The following is a 14,265-nucleotide window of genomic DNA, read 5'->3' as shown; positions in this document are numbered from 1 at the left end:
TGGCATGTTTATACTTCTCAGAAAGTATTGCTTTGCAAAAGATAATTGGTGTTAATTGGTTCCCTTCCCTTTCCTTCCCTTCTGCAATTCCCTTCTGCAGAGAGTGCAACACTGATAATTTGGCCACGTTATTCAAATGCCAAATATACAATTGCCTAAAGGAATATATTATGAGGAACTCACACAGACCAAGTGTTCACATGGAAGTCAGAAAAAAGCGATGAAAAGACACTATCAAGGTTTCTCTTAAGAACTTTAGAATTGATTTGTGACATGGGAGACACTGGCACAGGACCACTCAGCATGGCATGCCCTCATCAGAGAAGGTGCTGTGCTCTATGAGCAAAGCAGAATTAAAGTAACTCAGAAGAAACACAAAATGGGCAAATTTAGAGAATCCACCCCAAGTGTTCACATGGACTATTTGTGCTCGACCTGTGGTTGAGAATTCTGAACTTGGATTGGTCTGATCTGCCACAGTCAGACACATTATGACTTGACTCTAACCTAGTAATTTCGTTTGGTCCTCTTTGAGAACAAAGGACAATCATACACATGTGCACACACATGTACACATACACACACACACACATGCAACACCCCCCCCCACTTGGTCGTTGTTTGGGCCCTGATGTCTCAGAGTGAATGTAAATCGTAACTATTTCTGTTTTGGCCAGAAATCCAGAGGGTGTTACCCTCCCAGACTGATTTTTTTAGACTAGATAAAAGAGGTCATTCTTTACCACATTTCTTACTTAGTCTTAATCACTGAATTGGCTTTGCCTCAGTCAAACTGAGACCTGGGAAAGACCTTAGTGTGAAAAGGCCAATGTCTCCCACTCCATCCAGGAACATCTCCCATCATCCTGATTTATATCTTGCCACTGGACCCAGATGGCTCCAGAGGAGAAAGCGAGGCTGGTGACTTTGCACAGCCCTCCCTCACTTCAATCCAGTTTACTTGCAAGTCAAGACATCACCTTCATGATGTCATGGAAGGACAAACAACAGCAGCAACAGGACAGGATTTTTGTTTAGGTCCAGGTTGGACCCGTGGTCTCTGTGGGCCCTTCCGATTGTACACGTCTATGACCCTGACAGTCTTCACCCAACAAAGAGTAGGAGCTGCTGACATAAGTTCTTAAGTAAACAAATGACGGGGCTCTCAGAAACTTCCCTGGGTTGCATGCTTTCCATTGACATCGTGCCAAAAATTGGCCCCAGGGCAGTGGAAATCTGTTTCAATAGCACTTCCATGAGCTGGGACTGGATGCGCTTAAATGAATCCAGCTCAACCCACTTCATCCAAATGGGAATACAGCTAGAACTACATCTGGTTGGAAAGAGAATAGGGACCTTTCTATGAGGCTTCAAATTCTACGGTCTGGTAGGTGAATGGAACAATGGACTTAGAATCAGGAAGACCTGAGTTCAAATCCTGACTCAGACACTTGGTTGGCTGTTGTCCTTTGTCCTTGAAGAGGACCAAAATGACATTAATATGTTGGAGTCAAGATACAGTGTGTCTGTCTGTGGCCAAGCAGACCAATATGAGCTCAGAAGGCTTTACCACAGGTGAGAAACAAATAGTCCATATGAACATTTGAATTGGAGATGTCTCTAAATCTGTGCATTCCTAGTTTCTTTTCAGCTACTACAATTCTGCTTCACTCATAGAGCACAGTGTCTTCTTTTATGTGGGCACACCATGCTGGGGGGTACTTTGCCAGTGTCTCTTATGTCACGCAATCAATTCCAAAGTTTTTCAGAGAGACCTTGAGAGTGTCCTTGTATCATGTTTTCTGACCTCCATATGAGCACGTGCCTTGCATGAGTTCTCTATAAAACAGTTTTCTAGGCAAATAGACATTTGGCATTTGAACAACATAGCCAGCTAGCTGTATGACTCAGGGCATGTCACTTAACCTCTGTCTACCTCAGTTTCTTCATTTCACTGCAAAGCACATAGTTCAGTGGTTGGCACATAGTAGACACAATATAAATTTTAGCTCTAATCATTGTTAACCATAGTTAATAAATATCCATCCAAATAGGATACAAAACACAGAGCCTTCTTCACAGATAAGCATTGCTATTGTTTCTACTTTCCCAGCAAACAACAATAGTTTTGTAATGATGGTGTTGCTTAAGGCTGAAGAGAGTGAAGCTTGATTCAGATGACATATTCAAGAGTGAAGGACTTGGAGCCTAAAGACCTGAGATGGAGCCCCTGCACAACCTCTTCTTAGCTGTGTGACTTTGGGTGAAGTCCTTGAGTCCTTTGTGGTATAATGAGTGGGTTGGAGCAGACATTCTTTTTTTTTTAATTTTTATTTTTAAGCAATCAGGGTTAAGTGACTTGCCCAGGGTCACATAGCTAGTTAGTGTTATGTTCTGAGGCTGGATTTGAACCAGGTCCTCCTGACTCCAGGGCCAGTACCTATCCACTGTGTCACCAAAGTGCCCCTGGATCAGATATTCTTTAAGCTCTTGTCCAGCTTGGATACTCTCTGGTGCTCAGTATAACTCTGGGAGGTTGATGGTGTCATTTTTATTATTCCCACTGAGTTCATAAGGAAAAAGACATTCCAGCATGATAGAGCTGGTAGGTGACAAGTCAAGTATTTCCAAAGGGCACACAGGCACCAGGCACTCAAGCACTGGGGATGCAAAGGGAGGTAAAAAAACTGCCCACATGGAGCTCACAATCTAATGAAGGGAGACAAGCCGCAAACACCTATGGATAAACAACATCTACACAAGGCAAGCTGGGGGATGATCAACAGTAAGAAGGCACCAGCTTTAAGGGGCACTTAGCAAAGGCTTCTGGCAAAAGGTGAGGTTTTAGCTGAGCCTTGAAGGAAGCCAGGAGGAGCAGAGGAGGAGGGAGAGCATTCCAGGCAGGGGGGCAGCCAGAGAAAGTGCCCAGAACCCAGAGATCCAGTGTCTTGTTCCAGGAACACCAGGGAGGCCAATGTCACTGGACCAAAGAGTACAGGAGAGGCAGTAAAATGCAGGAAAAAGTGGGGAGGGGCCAAATTCTGAATGTCTTTAAAAGCCAGACAAAGGGTTTAATATTTGATTCTAGAAATAAAGGGAACCACTACAGAGTTTATCACATGAGGGGTGACATGGTCAGATTTGAATGGTAGGCTGCAGTGGGAAGAAAACTGAGGCAAGAGAAACTAGGCTTCAGGCTATTGTAAGGTCCAGATGTGAGGTGACCCAGCCCCCTTACCTTACACTCTATATCATCTGTATCCTGCCTTCATTGCCTGAACTCTATATCAATTATGTCTCATTTTCTGAATCAGAAGCTTCTTAGTGACAAAAAGGCTTTAACAGCTAAGTATTTGATTTTTCTTGATGAAGAGAATGTTTTAATACCATATATCCCTTTATCCCAGGAAAGTGCTAGAGCCAACTTGTACCAGATCTGAATGTTAAATTTTCAGCATGAGCATTTACACCTCAGAATTGGCATCCACTACAAATTAGGGTTTAGGTCATTGTTTTCTTGATTTCTAAACTTAACAAAGTGATGGAGATAATGTGAATAATACAATGTAAAGTATGTCTCGTGGGTTTTTCAGACAGTTGATTGTTAAACATTGACCAAAACGCCTCTGCCTGCATCCTGTTAGTAAAATATTTTGTTACTGTGAAATATCTTGTTAGCATAACCACTCAGAGTAGAGGAAGGATTTCCTTTGATTTTGCTTTATTTTCATGTAAAAGGAACCCTGTAGAAGAACCATGGTGAGTTTTGACTCAGAGATACCATTGTCCCTGTGCTGCTCCTTTACAAGTAAAGAATGGCTTGACTTGTAGCATTATCATGAAGTTTTGTTTTCAGGACCCTCCGTGTCCCACATTATCTCCTCACAGAAATGTCAGGAAAATGCTAGGTAACTGATAAAGCGGGAAAGAGACATCTAAGAGCTCAGTGTACTAAGAAGAGCCTTAGATATGGAGTCAGAGGACCTGGCTGCTTAGTGTCTGTGTCACCTTGGACAAGTCCTTTCCCTTCTCTGGGCCTCTGTGTTCATTCTTGTTCAATGATTTCTAATATCCATTCCAGTTCTAATAAATCATTCAATCAATCATCAAGCATTAATTATTTCCCTACCAAGTGCCCTAGAGATACAATGACAGAAAATGAAACCATCTCCATTATAATTCGATGAAATGAACTAGGGATTTTTTTACTCTAGAGACAGGGTGGATTGGCTGGTCTCATCAGATTCCCACTGTCTCAGAATTGGAAGGTTCCTTTCAAATCAGATGATATTGCTAAAAGTGTTTCCATTGCACAGTGCCCAGCACAGAGTAGGCACTCTATAAATGATTTTTTCCTTCTATCATTTAAATTCCTCTCATAGCAGTAATGAGTGAGACTCAAAGTATTTCACTCAAAACTACAATATTCTTTAGCTGAGGCCAAGGAACTACTCAAAAGAAGTGATTGGGTGTCATTGGTCTGCAATTATTGCAACAACGGTTGTGCTTAGAGATTACAACTCCACCCGGGCATTTTCTGGCTGTGATTCCTTCATCTTCTGAGGCAAGGTCTTGGTCCAGAACTCCCACTTATCCTTCCTCAGGCTCTTTCCCACAGACAGCTGCAAATTCAGCTGCAGGTACTCTTCCTTCTGGTCATAGACTGGCCAGCGAATAAGGTCTGCACCATTTGGGTCCCTGGGAGGAAAAACCAAACATTTAGAACTGAAAGGGGCCACTCCATTGGCAAATGTAGCAAGCCACCATCAGCTCAGCCTGAGAGCCAAGGAAGGGGCCCCAAGGTAGGTGTAGGCTGACAGTGGTAGCACCCATGGAGAGCTTGTTCACCCATCCTTAAGCAGTTTGGTCTTCACCTTTCATGTTGGTCCTTTCTAATGCACCTACGAGTTGTAAGGTCCAAAGAGTGAAAGGATTCACATAGGGAATAAGTAACCAAGTCTGGATTTGAACTCATATCATTGGACTCCATTTCATTGGGACTGCCAGGTGGTGTAGTGGATAAACCTGGGCCTGGAGTCAGGAAGACCTAAGTTCAAATCCAGTCTCAGATGCTTACTAGCTGTGTGACCTTGGGCAAATAACTTAACCATGTGTCCCTCTGTTTCTTCATCTAGAGAAGGAAATGGCAAACTACTCCAATATCTTTGCCAAGAAAACTCCAGATGGGGTCACAAAGAATAAAGCACAACAATATTGGACTTCAAATTCAATATTGGACTCTTCCCACTACCCCCTGTTCTAATGGTTCCCCATGGGGAAGAGAATCACTGAGACTTGAGGGTGATGGTGAGGGCCAAGAGAGTTGCTCATCTTTTTTATATTCCTTTCAAGATGCCCATGTGCAGGGTGAGTCTGCCAAAGTAACGCCATCCCCCAACCCAGGCCATGAACTTAGGGAAGGGCTATGCTTGTTCACCAGACCTTACTTCTAAGTTGAATGAACTTTTTTTTTCTGAACAAATTTCAATCAGGGAACTTCTATGTAAGTAGGAAACCTTTATGTGCCTAGGAACAGGAACCACCCCAAAGGAAACCATCAGGAAACCAAGGGGTAGCTTTCTCACCCGTGACGGGCAAAGTTTGCCCAATAGCTCATTATCCTGTGGCTCAGGAGTTTTTCCTCTTCTGTGCCCTCTCCTAAAACTAGGAACAGAAAAGAAACATCTTGGTTAAGGTCAAAATGCAGACCCAAAGGCCTCCTTTCCTCTTTTTTTTTTTTTTTTTTTCCTCCTTTCCCCAGCCCCAACCACCCAGTCAATCCGGTTCTGGCCACTGTATTGATGTTCCTCTAACAGTTTCCCTCATGTCACTCCCCTCCCAGAGGACCTCCCAGGGCTTCTGTTGGCCTACTCTCTCTGACTCTATAACTGAATCTCTCCCCAAAAAACAAAGTGGTTTAGCTGGGCTGGAAACCAGGAAGACTTGAGTTCTAATCCAACCTCAGATGCTGACTACATGAGTGACCCTGGGCAAGTCACTTAACTTCTGTCTGCTTTTGTTTCTTTGCTTGGAAAATGGGGATAATAATAACACCTGTGCCCCAGGATTGTTGGAAATGTAAAAAAAAATGATTTACAAAACTTGTAAAAATGTTACATAAATACTAGATATCATTATTATATTTTATTTATGCTATTATATACTTGTAATAACATAAAATATATAAAAATTACATGTTGAATTATATTGTAATTATATAATGGCATATTTTATTATATGTCACTACAACAATGGCAAGATTGTTATAAATGTTATTTTTAATAATGATAATTGTTATTCTAAGCTACAACAGCATAGCACAAACTCTGGTAGCTGGAAAGTCTTTGCATATGGCCGCCATTCAAGACCTTTGCCTGGGGCAGGGTAGACAGGCTCAGCAGCATCAACTGGGCCATAAGGTAATGAATTCTATTGGCCATGGCAAGTCATGAAACGGATGAATGGATAAACTGGCCTTCCAGTTCTGCCAGAACAGGAGCAAGAAGGTGAAAATAGGGAGAGAAGATTTCCAAAAACACAAATTTGCAACCGTCTACAAACATTAATTCTGAAGACTGCTAAATGTGAGACTTTTGTCCAACAATCAACGAGTGGATGTATTAGTAGAGAAAGTGAATCAAGAATAACTGGAGAAAAGGGAGGGAGGAAGGAAGGAAGGGAGAAAGAGATAGAGCAAATAAGGGAAGAAGGGAGGGAGGGAAGGCTTCCAGCACTTTGAGCAGATCCTCTGTGCAGGATTTATGGGATCTCACAGGATAAGATGGTGTGACAAGGTAGGGTCTATCCAGAGGAGAGGATGAGGGTATTGGTGAGATCGGTGGGTCTACTAACATATGGAAATGTCTTTTTTGTGTTCGTGCTTCATCTTCCCCTCTGGGTAGTAAACTCCAAGAAGTCAGAGACTACCCAGAGTTGAACAGAGGGCTTTGTTTGTTGCATGTGCTTAATCATGTAAACGGAATTGAACTGAATAGCTGATTCAATCTCCTGATTCAGTTCCCCTGAACAAGCAGATGGAGTCTGGGGACTTCCAAGGCTGATACCTTAATCTTCAATAACTCAGTCAACCAGGTAACTACTGATTGCCTGCTCAATCCCTGGCACTGTACCAAGGGTTGGAGATACAAATGCAAAGAATAATAAATAAAAACCAAATCTCTTCTCAGCCAGCTGGGCCCCTATTTAATGCCTCCTTAGGGAACTTAGACCTAACTCTATGATATTGGAGAAGTCTATTCCTCTCTCTGAACTTCAGTTTCTTTTTTGTAAAACAGCCACGATAACAATCCCTACCTTCCTTCTATTCCCCCCACATGCACATAGCTTTCCACTCCATCCCATCTCCATTGCTTACAAGGGACTCCAAAGACAAAAAGCAGCTCATCCCCATGGTCCGCCTTCACAAAATCTGGCTTGACATCTTTAAATATGCTTGGTCGGTGCTGAAATTCATAAAAATAGACTGGAGATCTGGGACCTAGGCAAACATAAGAAATGCCCACAGTTATTGACCCATTGAACACAGGGCAGTGCCTCATGCCAGAGGCCCCTGGCATGATTCCCTCCTTTAGGGTGGGGGGGCAATGGTAGGTGGCCATTAACAGGCAAGCTCCTAGAGGGCAGCCCCTTAACAAATACTATCTGAGATTGATGCTATCAGGCAGGACAAGTGCATGGGGTCTGGTGTAATAGGATCTGTGTTGTCCTGGCCCTGCTGCTGACCAACTATATGACCTTGGGGGAATCCTTTTACTACTCTGAGGGTGATTTTTTCAACTGTAAGGTAGAGATAGTAATCCCTGGACTGTCTACCCTATGGGAAGAGGAGGGGGAGGTAATAAGCTTTTGTTGTTCAGTTATTTGTCAGTTATATTTGATTCTGTGTGATCTCATTTGGGTTTTTCTTGGCAAAGATGCTGTAGAGGAAATTGAGGCAAAGAAGTTGAAAAGACTTGCTCAAGGTCACACAGCTAGTAAGTGTCTGTGGCCAGATTTGAACTCAAGAAGAAGAGTCTTCCTGACTCCAAGGCCAGAACTCCATCCACTGTGCCACCTAGCTGCCCTATGAATATTCATTTATAGAGCACTTACTTTGTGCTAAGTGCTTTACAAATATTACCTCATTGGAGCCTTGCACCAACCCTGTGATGGAGGTGCTATTGTCATTTCCATTTTATAGTTGAGGAAACTGAGGCAAACAGAGGTTAAATGACTTGCTAAGGACACACAGCTAGAAGGTGTATGAATCTGGATTTGAACTCAGGTCTTCCTGATTCCAGGTCCATGCTATAGCCACTGGGATGAGGTTGTTGTAAGGATCCAGGGGAATAATGGATGTAAAGTGTATTATAACAATAAAATACTCCAGCAGGAGTTCTGGAATTTTTTTCTTAATTTGAGCACTTCGATAACTTGATTTCAATAATTGGTTTTGCATTCTATGTATTTTATTTTATACACTTGAAAACATTACTCTGGAAGGAATCTACAACTTTCCTGGCCAAAGGGGTCCATGATGCATACCCACAAAAATGTTAGGAATATCTGCTTGTAGAAATATGGGTGGTTACTATTAATTATTGTTATTTATAGAGAATGGTCACTGAGTTCATGTCGGCTGCAGTTAGGTGGGTATAGGAGAAGAAAGAAGGTGAATGAGGGCTTTTAACCACTCTGGAGGCTCTGATGGCAAAGCCAGAAGCAGGAGCCTCCTTCTGCATGAGTGCGTGGGTAATATACACTGCCACAGAGTTGAGACATTCTTACGCTGATCCTGAAAAGGGTCAATGCCATACTCACCGTGTTGATATTTGGCCTGTTTGAGGGCAGGAATAACAAACATTAAATCCCCCATCATTTCCTGCAATTGAGCCCGATATTCTGCCAGGTCCTCAGTATCTCTTAAATATTCTTCTATTATTAGATGCCCAAGTTCAGGAGAAAGACCCTACAGGAGACCCAGGAAGAGACAGAGAAACAGAAAAATGAAGATACCTGGCAGTGGATTGTTTTGGGGGTGTTTTTGGTTGATTGTAAGCAATGAGCAAGGGAGCTAGGTGACACAGTGGATAAACTCTGTCCCTAGAGTCAGAAAGACCCGCATTCAGATCTGACCTCTGACATGGATTAGCTTTGTGACCTGGGCAAGTCATTGAATCTTGTATACCTCAGATCCCTGTCTGTAAAATGAGCTGGAGAAATACACAGCAAACCACTCTGGTATCTTTGCCAAGAAAACCCCCCAAATAGGCCATGAAGAGTCAGACATGACTCATCAACTAAACAACCACAAGCAATAAGCCCACCCATTACATTGATTATTTCAGTGGACTCCTGATTGGTCACTGTGCCTTGGATTTCTCCTCACTCCAATAAATCCTCCACTCCTCTTCCAAAGTGATTTTACAAGCACAGATCTGACCATTGTACTCCCCTCCCCCAGCTAAGTAAATTCTCCTGGATGCCAATTACCTCTAGGATTGAATATAAACTCTTCTGTTTGGTATTTAGAGTTTTTAACAACCTGGCCCCATTTACTCTATAATGTATACAATACATATACACACACACACATATGCGTACACACACTACATTATACAAAATACATAACATATAATGTATATGTAATATGATGTACATAATATATATTATGTATATATGTAGTATTAAAATGGATACCTTATTATCCTCCTCACACTCTGTGGTCCAGGTATGCCAACCTTCTTGCTCCTCACACTTCCTATTCCATTTCTCACCTCCATGCCTTTGCATTGGCAAGCCTCATCTCAAGCAGTACCTTCTATAAAGCACCTTTCTTGGTTCCTCCCTCCTCCAGCTGCTAGTGCCTTCCCCCTCCCCCAAGATTTTCTCTTTGTATGTTTCCCATCTATCTCTGAATGTGCAGGTTATTTCCCTCATAGAATGTAAGTTCCTTGAGGGCAGGGACTATTTCTCTTTGTCCCTGTTCTTAGCCCAGTGCCTGCCAAGTAGTAGGTGCTTATAAAAAAAAAAATTAACTGGTATCTCACCAAAAGTGGACTTAGCACTGATGATTGGATTATTTCTTTATCCATTTTTTCCTTAAATACAGCATCGTCCATATTCTGTGTAGAGAAAAATGGCGTACTATGAATGGTCTTTAGAACTTTACAAATTTATGCATTTTTTAAACAAAACTAATCCAAAGAAGTTATTTTACCTTTTAAGGAGGAACTAGTGCCATAGATTTGGTTAGGAATTACTGAATAATGCCTAATACACACTGAACAATTCTCAAGATATTTTGCAAAATGGCCAGCAAAATGGTGGGTAATACCCAGTACATAATAAACAGGGGTTATGGATTCTTTGTAGTGACCAGTGGCCTTAGACTGATGCTTACTATAATACATTGTGCTAGAAACAATGGAGGTAACATTATATTTTTCTGACTAATGTAAATAGACTGACTTTACATGCATATGCTTAAGGAGATAGCTGACAAATGGTTGTTAATATCAAGTCATTTAAAGTTAATATAACCCCAATGGCCTTTTGATATGATGATCAAAAGTCCATAGGAAAGAGACCTGGTCATACATCAGGAGAACAAGGTTCTAGTCCCACCTGTGTGACTAGAGTTATAGCATGTTGTTTCTGGGAGCCTCAGTTACCTACTTGACAAACTGGGTATAAACATCTTAATGGTCCCTACCTCATGGTCCCTATGAAAGAAGTTTTTTTGTAAACTATTAAGTGCTATGGAATGCAAACTAGTATTATTCACTGTTCATTTAAAATAAAGAGACTTGAGGCAACTAGGTGATACAATGGCTAGAGCACAGGAGTCAGGAGGACCTAAGTTCAAATCCAGCCTCAGACACTTACTAGGTGTGACCCTGGGCAAGTCACTTAACCCCAATTGCCTCCAAAAATTTAAAAAATTAAGAAATAAAACAAAATAAAGAGACTTACAGAGTATATTTTAAACAAAAGGGAACTAGACCTAGATTGGGCTTCTCTTCCTAAACTTCTGAGCATATTTGTACATGAAATGAGTCATCCATAGAGAAAATAACCAAAGGTAGAATCATTTCTGATTCTTCCAGAGAAACCTGTTCAGGGTAACTTTTCTGATTTTAGAAAAGGCAGATTTACAGATGACACAAAGTCAGGAGAGTCAGCTAACATATTGGAATATGGAGTCAGGATCCAAAAGAAAGCCTTGACAGGCCAGAATATTGGACTGACTACAGTCACTAGGATCAAAGTTAATGGGGACAAAATCTTACAATCCCAAGATGAGGGAGGCATGGTTAGGTGGCAAATTAGTTGAAAAAAATCTAGAGATTGTGGTGAACCACAAGCCCATAATGAACCAACAGGGTAATATGGCAACCTAAAAAACAATGGGATGCTGAGCAGCATTAAAAAAGGCACAGCTTCTAAGAATAAGGAGGTGAGAGTCCATTTGTGTGCTACCTCTGGGGAGGCTACAGTTATTCCTTTTGCATCATGACTTTCCTCATTGTGGTTTCAATATATCTCAGGTAGGCATAAGAAATTAATTGGAAATTTTTGGGGAGTTTTGTGGAACCTGTAGATGACAAGTGAAGGCCAGCAGATGACATAGAAAAAGTTTAGAAACTCAGAAATTTATGAAAAATATAATATTATATAATATCAACATATTTTATCTTTTAATACCATACTAATTCAATCTATTCCTTGGGTATGAAAGGTGATCCAAAAGATTTTACATGGATTTTCCAGATGGTAGAGGCACTGTACCCCCAATCCCAGTGATTTGGAAGGGTAACTGTGTATCTGGAATCTGTTGTTCAGTTCTGAGCATCATATTTGAGGCAGAAAATAGAGAAGCTGAGAAGGGGGTCATGGTCTTGCCATATAGGGATGGGTTAAAGGAACTTGATTTTCTGGTCAAAGAAAAAACATAGGGCAGGAGCAGACATGATAGTTATTTTTAACTATCTGGTGAATGGTAACCTGGAAGAGGCATTTAACTGGTGTCATTTGCCCTCAGGGCAGAGCTGGGAACAACAGGTAGAAGTTGAAAAAGAAGTAAATTTCCACTTGCTGTCATGGTGCCCTGTCCAAGCCTGAGAGCTGCCTAAAAGTGTAAGGAGCTATCTCAGGAAGCAGGAGGTTTTCCCTCCTTGGAGGTCTTCAAACAGAGACTGGATGGCCATTTGTCCAGTAAGTTATAGAAGGAATTCTCCTTTAACTCTGGTTTAGACTCCATGGCCACCAAGCTCCTGACCTACTTGGAAAGTCTGTCATTCTTTAGAGAAACACAAACTCTCGAGATCAAAAAGAAGCTGGCACAGAATAGAACATGCTAGCATCTTACCACAGGAATAATCCAGCCATATTCATCGTTGTTGACACCGATGATGGAAGGGACGTGGTGGAACTCTCCTGTAGCCAGCAACTCTTCAGGATGTTTGGGGAGGAACTGTCCATCAACTATACCAGGGATTATCTTGAAATGCTGAAGAAAGAAGCAGGAAAAAAAAAGAAAAGGCAAGTCTATCTCCACAATCTGCATTCTGTTTATCACTTTCTCATCATTCTCATTGATACCATACTATTTTAGACACTTTTTATCACTTACCTGGAAACTTTTTTTTTCTTTTTTGGAGGCAATGAGGGTTAAGTGACTTACCTAGGGTCACACAGCTAGTAAGTGACTAAGGCCAGATTTGAAGTCAGGTCCTCCTGATTCTAGGACTAGTGCTCTATCCATTGTATCACGTAGCTGTTCCCACTTATCTGGACTCTTGCAACAGTCTCCAAACTGGCCTCCCTGTCTCCCCCTGAAATTTATCACACACACACACACACACACACACACACACACACACACACACACACACACACACACACACCCCTTCGCTATGTCAGATCTACTCATGACACTCCACTGCATTAAAAAAATTGCCACGACCTCCCCATTACCCAAAGAAAACCTCTTAACTTCAGTCTGGCATTCAGGACCTTCTCTTCTACCTTTCTAGCCTTATGTGGACTCTGACCTGTGCCAAGTACATTATGTTTTACCAACAATGGATTCCCTGCCCCCTACTGAAGGTCAACCACCTTTTCCTACCTTTTTGCCTTGGCTCAATTCTCTCCACATGACTAGAATGGCCTTTCCCCCATTGCTACCCACTGAAATTCTTCACTTCTTTCAAGAGCCAATTTAACTGCCACATCTTCCACAAAGCCTTCTCTGATATGGCAGCCAGAAGGACCCTTTCCTTCCTCAGAGTTCCCACTGTATGTTCTTGTGATACCCCCTGTGGACTTAGGCTCTGTTATCTGTGTATGGCATAAAGCCCTCTCCCCTAAGAAGGGGAGTTCCATTGTGGATCCATCTCTTATCTAAAATTTGTGTCCCCCCAGGCTGGATACAGAAGCTGCTCCAGAAATGCTTCTGGAATAAACAGCAGGAGACACCTGGCCTCAAAGTCAATAGATCTGGATTCTATTCCTGGCTCAGCCACTAATGCACTCTGTAACTTTAGACAAATGACATCTCTCTGGTTTCAATTTCCTCCCCTACAAAATGAGTGCATTGGATTAGATTATTGTCAAGATCTTTTCCCATAAAGCTTCCTAAAGGGGGCATTGGAATTGGGCTTTAATGAATGGGGAAGAATACAACAGACAAAGGGGGGCTATGAGAGCAGCAAGTGGGGGCTGAAGGAAGACTGGATTGAAAACTGGGAGACACCTGGGCTTGAATCCCAGCTCTAATGTTTATTATGTGATGGTGGAGAAGTGGAGAAGTCACTGCCTCTAGGCTCCATGGAGGTTTGTTGTTGTTGTTCAGTTGTATCCAATTCTTCATGTCCCCATGGACCATAGCACACTGATATTATCCATGGAATTTTCTTGGCAAAGACATTGCAGTAGTTAGCCATTTCCTTCTCCAATAGATTAAGGCAAACAGAGGTTAAGAAACATGCCCAGTGGGTGGTTCCTGCTAGCTATGAACTCAGGTCTTCCTGATTCCAGGCCCGGTTCTCTATTTACTGACACCTCCTCAGAGATTTACCTGTCTATAAAACGGAAATAATGTTTCTTTCACTCCCTACCTCATGGATTGTTATGAGAAAGGCACTTTATAACCCAGTATGAAAATAAAAAGGGAAGACTTTACAGATATGGGACACATTTGAACAAAGGCATGCAGGTAAGAGAGTATAGGGAACATTTAGAAGACTGAGGACAGATGAGTTT

At 41.9% G+C, this 14,265-nt stretch overlaps 1 protein-coding gene across 2 annotated transcripts in view; it reads right to left on the bottom strand.

Moving 5' to 3' along the window:
* Positions 1-2,536: 2,536 nt before the first annotated feature.
* The window catches only part of LOC114027963 (pyrethroid hydrolase Ces2e-like), a 28,120-nt gene continuing 16,391 nt past the window's right edge, over positions 2,537-14,265 (bottom strand). For both annotated transcript variants that reach the window (XM_027842106.1, XM_027842107.1), the window contains 6 exons: positions 12,371-12,511; positions 10,050-10,124; positions 8,821-8,968; positions 7,376-7,498; positions 5,586-5,664; positions 2,537-4,698 (listed from right to left, as the gene is read on the bottom strand). In XM_027842106.1, the coding sequence (XP_027697907.1) occupies positions 4,515-4,698; positions 5,586-5,664; positions 7,376-7,498; positions 8,821-8,968; positions 10,050-10,124; positions 12,371-12,511 (750 nt within the window). In that variant the 3' untranslated portion in view covers positions 2,537-4,514. The remainder of the gene's footprint in view (positions 4,699-5,585; positions 5,665-7,375; positions 7,499-8,820; positions 8,969-10,049; positions 10,125-12,370; positions 12,512-14,265) is intronic.

This window comes from Vombatus ursinus, unplaced genomic scaffold, assembly GCF_900497805.2.
Source record: "Vombatus ursinus unplaced genomic scaffold, bare-nosed wombat genome assembly UNPS02014864.1, whole genome shotgun sequence".
NCBI lineage: Eukaryota > Metazoa > Chordata > Mammalia > Diprotodontia > Vombatidae > Vombatus > Vombatus ursinus.
The sequence above is the reverse complement of the archived record's forward strand: the minus strand, read 5'-3'. Positions and strand labels throughout refer to the sequence as shown.